Here is an 8,544-nt window from a genome sequence, read left to right as displayed (position 1 = left end):
GCACTGGCGGATTCCGTAACAGTATATAAACACAAGCGAGGCTGTATTGGGCTAGCCAAGAATGCTGAGTCCAAACGGATTAAGCATAGTTGACCTTGCTGCCAGTTTCCTATCTGAGCGACTAACACAAATATTTGAAAAAAATATTTTTCTACTTGTAACACAGACCATATTCAGTTAAAGTTTAGTTAATGTGTATCTTGTTGAAAGGTTAAACTTCATATTGTAAAAAGTACTCAAAAATGATGTTCGTTTACGTTGACGAGAAACAATCTGCGCAATAACATTTTAGCAATAAACGATTAGCGAAAGACCCGCTGATCTGCGTTTAAAGATTAGCGCTTATCGATTAGCGGTACTGTTTTTTTCGGTTCTACGAGTTACCGTTTGATTAACATTATGTGTGCATATTTTTTTTTTTTTTGAGAAATCGCATTTATTCATATTTTTCTGCACTACATACCTTCACATCCAAGAAAGTCGAAGTAACTAAGTGATCAATAAGTTCTATTGCCAATGCAGTCTTACTGATCCAAATTCAAATCATTTCTCAGATATTTCTGGTTGAAAATAAAACTAGTATAGCATTGATACGTTGAAAATTTATTATAAGATCAACGGGATATTGGTTTTGTTATATTAATTATTATAACGAAACACTATCTCTCTTCAGCACAGCACAATTGTTTTGTTCCGATCGTTTATTATTTGAGTCACTACGTAAACACAACCATTAGAAGTCATCCCGAATGGTAACATCGGAATTGTTTGCAATCCAGTCCAGATATGCAGACATGCGAGTGAAAACGGTGGCCCGTCCGCTATCGCAGCCCAAAATGGAATGGAACGAGAAGACACCGATTAGAGTAGTTATTCCATCGGCATCGACTATCGTCAAGGGAGCTCCGCTATCACCCTGGCAGGGCGAACCGCGTCCAGCGGACAGGTCGAATCCTTCCGTACAGATGTGTTCACTCAGGATGGTGTTCGTTATCAAGCTAACAGTGCAAGCCAAGTTACTGATAACCTGGGATCTTCCGAAGCGCAAGACATCGGAATTGGTCGTACCGTCGCCAAATCTGCCCCAACCCATGAATGTTGCCTGCTGTCCGACAAAGGTGGCTTCCACTTGACGACGGTTCGGCAGACGTACTGGCATGATCGTTACGCTCAGTGTTACAGGGATCGGAAGGATAACCAATGCGACATCATAGTTCTCCGTATCTTCCAGGAAGCCGTTGTGAATGATAAATTGTGTTGCTGTCATGCGAACTTGACCCGACTCGCTTCCATCGTTGATCCGGAGGCCACCCATTACTACTTCCGCGCTTTGAACGCTGCAATTGAAAAGTGCTTTAGTTAAGATAAAATCTTTGAGTAATGGTTGGTGTTACCCAGAAACACAGCTAGCTGATGTGAGAATTGCAGTCCTTGAAAGTAAAACTCCCGAGCATTGTCCTGTCAGTAAAATGTTTATCCTGGTGAGCAGTCCTACCGCGTACGGAAATTGTCCTGTTTCGGCTAGCGAACCTCCGATGACGCGGCGATCTTGTTCCGGTAGAGTTGATGTCGAAACGGCTACCACCAGTAAGGAAAGCACCAGTGTGGACTTTATTATTCATTAATCATCATTCATTAATCAGGCCTACCGCAACCGTCGGATATTTAAAGGTTGGCTGTGGCTTATCGGTCTACTTTACAGCTGGTTTACCCCGTGCTGTACGTCATTAGATTATCTAATGTTTGGCTTGGTGATTGGACCATTGGCAAGGCAGGTGTGCTTTGAGATATCATTATGAAAATGGCGGAAGCAAGAATAATATGAAGGTATTGGAAAACAAATTGAGACCGCCACGTGGTGAATCTTTTAATTTATTTTAATGTTTATTTCAATTAGCATCACTTGAGGAAGTGAAATTGATATATTTGACAGGATTCGCGGCCAACTGTTAGTGTACATGACTTTTGCCAGGTTAGCGCTATGCTCCGACTAACTCCCGAGCCGAGCTTCGAACATATGACGACTGGTTTGTTAGACCAGCATCAAAAACTCTTATTCAATCTCCTGATCCCCTTTTATGTATTGTCGTACCTGGTGGCCAAACAGAGCGAACATAAAGAGAGAATTATGGACCAATTTAAGAAGCTCATTTCCAAGATCTGGAACGAGACGCCAATGAACCAGGTGCCTGCCACGTGTGATTTTTTTGAGAAATTTTTTAAGGTTATACATCACAAAGGGGGAGGGGAGAGGGGATGGGTAGTGCTGGCATTACAGTCAACCGAAACTCTCTTTTTGCGATACCAAGGAACGGTCGTATCCAGTTGAGCTATAGTACGAAGGGAAGCAAAGCCTAGAGAAGGTATCATTTGATGTCAAACCTTTGCGTGGATGCTGAACCTGCAAAGGAAGAAGTTGGTTACTAAGAGTCGTTAACTGTTCATTGTCGGATATGCACCCAATCGCTATCGACTGTGGGACAATGTTGCTCGACACATCACGATCGTTCGTGACGTTAAGTTCCCTGGTAAGTTCTTCAATTATCTTAAAGCGTTAGGGCAATTGTTGGTGGTTCCCTCTCTTCGTCAGATATCCCCGAAAAGTACAACGAGTTTGATGCCTAAAAGGATTGTGACCGCTGGTACTAAGTGGCGCAGAAGGAGCTTAAATCCATGACGACTAAACGGGTATGGAAGCTAATGGAGTGTCTCGTGGACGACCTGGAGAAGTTCGGTAAGCCCGATTGCTATCCTGCCAAGAGCCTGATGGACAAAAAACTTCAGCTGAACCAGTAGTACTGCCCATCTTTGATTAACCACTGATCTGATGAGTTACATGGGAAGGTTTTAGAAAACACCAACGGAGAATCTTTGGTAGACATTGAAGCAGATCATGAGGTACTTCATGATATGCTTGGGTCTGCGTAACAAGCGAGATGAGGACCACAAGTCACTCGTGGGATTCGTTGACGCGGACTGGGTCTCCGACACAAAAGACTACGGTCTACGGACTTAAGTCTACGGGTTCTTGAACAAGTCGCAAGTAACCGACGCCCTCAATGTGTTCAAGTGAAGCCAAATATGTTGTACTGAGGGCAGCTGTATCTGAAGCAGTCTAGCTGATCGGGAATCTTGCAGACTCAAATTGCAAGGCACTGGCGGATTCCGTAACAGTATATAAACACAAGCGAGGCTGTATTGGGCTAGCCAAGAATGCTGAGTCCAAACGGATTAAGCATAGTTGACCTTGCTGCCAGTTTCCTATCTGAGCGACTAACACAAATATTTGAAAAAAATATTTTTCTACTTGTAACACAGACCATATTCAGTTAAAGTTTAGTTAATGTGTATCTTATTAAAATGTTAAACTTAATATTGCAAAAAGTACTCAAAAGTGATGTTCGTTTACGTTGACGAGAAACAATCTGCGCAATAACATTTTAGTAATAAACGATTAGCGAAAGACCCGCTGATCTGCGTTTAAAGATTACCGCTTATCGATTAGCGGTACTGTTTTTTCGGTTCTACGAGTTACCGTTTGATTAACATTATGTGTGCATATTTTTTTTTTTCGAGAAACCGCATTTATTCATATTTTTCTGCACTACATACCTTCACATCCAAGAAAGTCGAAGTAACTAAGTGATCAATAAGTTCTATTGCCCATGCAGTCTTACTGATTCAAATTTAAATCATTTCTCAGATTTTTCTGGTTGAAGATAAAACTAGTATAACATTGTTACGTTAAACATTTATTATCAGTTCAACGGGGTATTTGTTTTGTTATATTAATTATAACAACTTTTCCAAAAATAAATTAATTGAAGAAAATTCTCCACTACTTGCCAGCAAATGTCCGGCAGATCGTTTATTATTTGAGTCACTACGAAAGCACAACCATTAGAAGTCATCCCGAATGGTTACATCGGAATTGTCAGCAATCCAGTCCAGATACGCAGACATGCGAGTGAAAACGACGGCACGTCCGCTATCGCAGCCCAAAATGGAATGGAACGAGAAGACACCGATTAGAGTAGTTATTCCATCGGCATCGACTATCGTCAAGGGAGCTCCGCTATCACCCTGGCAGGGCGAACCGCGTCCAGCGGACAGGTCGAATCCTTCCGTACAGATGTGTTCACTCAGGATGGTGTTCGTTATCAAGCTAACAGTGCAAGCCAAGTTACTGATAACCTGGGATCTTCCGAAGCGCAAGACATCGGAATTGGTCGTACCGTCGCCAAATCTGCCCCAACCCATGAATGTTGCCTGCTGTCCGACAAAGGTGGCTTCCACTTGACGACGGTTCGGCAGACGTACTGGGAAGATCGTTACGCTCAGGGTTACAGGGATCGGAAGGATAACCAATGCGACATCAAAGTAAAATGTTTATCCTGGTGATCGTCCTACCGCGTACGGAAATTGTCCTGTTTCGGCTAGCGAACCTCCGATGACGCGGCGATCTTGTTCCGGTAGAGTTGATGCCGAAACGGCTACCACCAGTAAGGAAAGCACCAGTGTGGACTTTATTATTCATTAATCATCATTCATTAATCAGGCCTACCGCAACCGTCGGATATTTAAAGGTTGGCTGTGGCTTATCGGTCTACTTTACAGCTGGTTTACCCCGTGCTGTACGTCATTAGATTATCTAATGTTTGGCTTGGTGATTGGACCATTGGCAAGGCAGGTGTGCTTTGAGATATCATTATGAAAATGGCGGAAGCAAGAATAATATGAAGGTATTGGAAAACAAATTGAGACCGCCACGTGGTGAATCTTTTAATTTATTTTAATGTTTATTTCAATTAGCATCACTTGAGGAAGTGAAATTGATATATTTGACAGGATTCGCGGCCAACTGTTAGTGTACATGACTTTTGCCAGGTTAGCGCTATGCTCCGACTAACTCCCGAGCCGAGCTTCGAACATATGACGACTGGTTTGTTAGACCAGCATCATCGTCGAGACCAACTGGAAGGCGAAGCTTCTGGCTAATGCAGGTGGTGAAAAATCGATTTTATTATACCGAAGCTGTTTTGAGACAGGTAGCAAAACTGTTTTTTATTGTGTCTTGATGGCCAATTTCATGAAGTTCATCAGATTAGATCTTCAATTTCGATCAAACCTGGTAATAGGGTCAGAATTCGTGAAACGGATCACTAAAAATCGCGATATCTAATTTTTTTAAATAATTATTAAAAACTTCAAGAGTTTTCCTCGGGAAGTTGATTTTCCAATTTTTATTGAATTTGAGTAAGTTTTCAAGTTGTTATTGTCATTTGAAATTTAGGTCGAAATTGTTTTTAAATAGACATAGCTTTAAAAATATTGCATCGAATTTGATGAAATTTTCACAGCAGACGCATCCTAAGTTGTAGTTTACAAAAATATTTTTTTTGGAGAATGAAATATTTTTTTCAATAGTAATTATTTAAAACAATATGTTGAAAATCTATGTTCTGGGGCACTGGAAAATCTGAAAAAAATCACAACTATTTTTGACAAAATTTCGAAATTTCCCTGAAAATTTCGGGATGGTGTTATTTTTGGATCAAAAGATATGGGCCTTCAAAGTTGGTGCCGCTACGCATTTTCAAGCGAGAAATGCTCCTAAACCCAGTTTTCTTCACTTCTCATACCAAAAAGTGCACCATAATGAGTAAAAGTAATGGCACAGGCGATCTTACCCCGCTGATGCGTTGTGTACGGTTGTCCTCTAAATAAGCGATACCGATAGCCTCGAAAAGAACGTCGAAATTGTGCTGTGTGCTGTTCAACAACTTTTCTGAGGCAGAATTATTTTTCTCTTCGTCGTATGCTTCTACATGCTCAGCCACCAACTCTTTGCGGGCCTTCAGTTTTGCACAGACGGATTGATCCGATAACGGTGTGATCTGAGGTATTCGGATTGTAGGTATAGCTGGAAATGGCGATGATTTGGTATTTTTACCAAGCAATTGATTCATATCATATAAACTTTTCTTTAATACACGTCGCACATCCAGGCTGTAGATATTTTCGAAGTCCGATGCCTCAACATGAAAAGAGCAAACATAACGTTTTCCACTGTTTTCATTGTTTCTGCAAAATTTTTCCCATTTCTTCCTTCTTGACTTTTCTTTGGGGAAAATATGCAAAATCACTGACCGTTCACTCTTTTTAATGTGGTATGCCGAAATACCGCATTCTTGCACGACACGTTAATAAAAAACGACATGTTCATAAAAAACGCGAAACACTTTGATAAAATTTAAAATGTGCTTTCCTGTTTTTACTGTTTTTGAAGTTTTACGTCACTGACAGCATCTTACACACATCTCACGAGTACTGTGACAGAATTTTGCATTTCACTACCACAACTACACCTTTTCTTCCGTACCTATTGTAACGGGGTTACAAAAATATCGCACAAGTCAGTTTAAATTTAAAAATTCAAAGTTGTCGGAGTTGACGGTTAGGGCCCCTCGGCTTCTCGGGTGGGATAAAAACGCAGTTGCTCAAATAAAAGAATTCGCTCGAAAATGACTTCAGACTTTCCAACCAATCAACGACGTACACGTTAGCTCGAAGTCATGTTGGCCGATTCATACAGGCCAGTGCCTGAAGAAAAGACTTATCGTGAAACACTCCAAATGAGGTCGCACGTGAAGATAGTCCAAATGTGGAAGTAGTCGAACAGTTTATTAGAAAAAGTTTAGAATTAAACCTAGTGGAAAACAAAAAAAATCGAAAATAACATCCACAGAGGAGAAGAAAAATTGTAAAAAAAAAACAACTTGTAAAAGTGAGCCAGAAAGTAGTCCAGGAGAGTACAGGTTTCCTTCAAACGAAGGTGCTAGGTTAGGGCTGATGCCACTACGAGCCGATACTAGCCCCCATCCACGTGTTGTACTTCAATCCGAGACAGGTGTCCGAGGTCCCAATCACGGTTGGACCAACTAGATTCGACATAGGCGTTTCCTGAAATAACGGGAACATTCCGCGCAACCATCATCCGGCGTAAGTGAAGCAGCCTACGATTCGAACACTGCCAGCCTCCAGACCGCAGCCGAGTACATAGCTTGCAGTGAACGTACTCCGCATCAGGTAGATTCATCTGCCACCCACCACGACGACTAGTCAGCCTATACACCAGAGAGACGCCGATACACTCACCGTTAAGGCAGCTGTCAACATCAAAACGGGCGATCTGTATAATTTTGCATTGCCGTTATCCGTTTTGATGTTGACAGTTGCCTTAACGGTGAGTGTCTTGTCATTTCTCTAATGTATAGGTTCGCTAACGACGACGGTGCGTGGCGTGACCCACCTTCATTTCGATCCCGCCGGTGGCGAGATTCAGCATAATTCTGCGGTTGGCTAGAGAGTCACTGAGAGAGACGAAGAGCGTAGAGTTTTCTCTAAGGAAACAAAGCTAAGCACACATTCAGGCGCAGGACATCTGACCGTCGATTAAAATGGGATTGATTATAGATAAGTAGTTCCTTTTTATTATTCGCGTTCCATTGAGTACTTTTTGCAGTACCGTTTCGTGAGTCGGTAATTGGTTGGTCGAAGTAAGTGTCGTTTGGAAGTGAACACCTCTCCCCCCAAGAGTCTCCCGGGCATTTAACCCTCGCATCTTCGCGGCAGCTTGCTGCCTGGCGCATAAGCGAAGACTATCTTCCGCGCACGTTACACTATGTATACTCCATTGTGTGGTATAGACCTTTTTACGTACGAATGTATTAGTGCCACTAGTTGGGGAAAATATTTACAAATAGCTTTTTGTTTGCAATGCTATGTTTTTAGTAGCTGGACAAACATTCAGTTGAACACTCATTATATGTTTTAAACTTGTTCCTGAATGAATATTTTCATTCGTGATCAGAAATCGGAAGAAGCTGCTGAACATAATCGACCAAAAATGTTTAAAAGTGATAAAAGTCGAAGCATTGAGATGCGATGATTTACAGTTTGGAGGAAACAAAAGCAACTTTACACGGGTTTACACGTTACTTAGTGTGCGCAGGGGCGGACGAAGGCTGATTTGAGCTGCAGGCGAAGACTGATTTTGCCGTCCCCCCCCCCCCCCCACAAGTTTTTATTTTATATGGAACGCATTTTCTATAGACTCGAAAATTTGATTAGACAGCATGTGTTGTGTTAATAATTCAAAAATTACCTTTTCATGCTTTCAATGTTGCAAATTTTTTTATCGTTTCCGACATATCAATTTCTTGAAGCACCTGTCTTTCTATCGATATTATCGCCAATCCACACAAACGTTCTTGCGACATGGTCGATCGTAGTTACGTCCTTATAAGTTTTAATTTTGAGAAACTTCTCTCGCCACTTGTTACTTACTTACTTTACTTTACTTTATTTTTAAGGCGACAGACCGATTATCAATCCAGTGCCGAATCCAGAATACGTCGCCATGTCACTCGGTCTTGGGCTGCTATCCTCCAATCGCCCCTAACACCTATTTCGCGTGCATCCTCGTCGACAGCACACATCCAACGAGTGCGGGGTCTACCCCGAAGTCGACGACCTCTATCG

The 8,544-nt window shown here is 41.8% G+C and overlaps 2 protein-coding genes across 2 annotated transcripts; both read right to left on the bottom strand.

Annotated features, from left to right (window-relative positions):
* Window positions 1–582: 582 nt before the first annotated feature.
* On the bottom strand, window positions 583–2,116 carry LOC129719599 (brachyurin-like). Its single transcript, XM_055670990.1, has 3 exons — window positions 2,093–2,116; window positions 1,395–1,609; window positions 583–1,337 (listed from the first exon to the last, which is right to left on the bottom strand). Exons 1-3 carry the CDS (start codon window positions 2,114–2,116, stop codon window positions 734–736), a joined length of 843 nt encoding a protein of 280 aa, XP_055526965.1. The 3' UTR covers window positions 583–733.
* Window positions 2,117–3,900: 1,784 nt separating this feature from the next.
* Window positions 3,901–5,969, bottom strand: LOC129719598 (chymotrypsin-like elastase family member 2A). The gene is made up of 3 exons (XM_055670989.1): window positions 5,691–5,969; window positions 4,411–4,524; window positions 3,901–4,380 (listed from the first exon to the last, which is right to left on the bottom strand). Exons 1-3 carry the CDS (start codon window positions 5,967–5,969, stop codon window positions 3,901–3,903), a joined length of 873 nt encoding a protein of 290 aa, XP_055526964.1.
* Window positions 5,970–8,544: the final 2,575 nt, after the last annotated feature.

Source organism: Wyeomyia smithii, chromosome 2 (assembly GCF_029784165.1).
Source record: "Wyeomyia smithii strain HCP4-BCI-WySm-NY-G18 chromosome 2, ASM2978416v1, whole genome shotgun sequence".
NCBI classification, from domain to species: Eukaryota; Metazoa; Arthropoda; class Insecta; order Diptera; family Culicidae; genus Wyeomyia; species Wyeomyia smithii.
Note: the sequence above shows the minus strand (reverse complement) of the source record. Positions and strands in the feature narration are given on the sequence as shown.

Coding starts and splice junctions, on each gene's coding strand:
- LOC129719598 (XM_055670989.1), bottom strand. CDS start 5,969: ATGAATCAATTGCTTGGTAAAAATACCAAATCATCGCCATTTCCAGCT. Junction 4,525..5,690: donor GTACACAACGCATCAGCGGG/GTAAGATCGCCT, acceptor TGAATAATAAAG/TCCACACTGGTGCTTTCCTT. Junction 4,381..4,410: donor CAGGACAATTTCCGTACGCG/GTAGGACGATCA, acceptor TAAACATTTTAC/TTTGATGTCGCATTGGTTAT.
- LOC129719599 (XM_055670990.1), bottom strand. CDS start 2,116: ATGTTCGCTCTGTTTGGCCACCAG. Junction 1,610..2,092: donor TCGCTCTGTTTGGCCACCAG/GTACGACAATAC, acceptor TGAATAATAAAG/TCCACACTGGTGCTTTCCTT. Junction 1,338..1,394: donor TCAGCTAGCTGTGTTTCTGG/GTAACACCAACC, acceptor TTTCAATTGCAG/CGTTCAAAGCGCGGAAGTAG.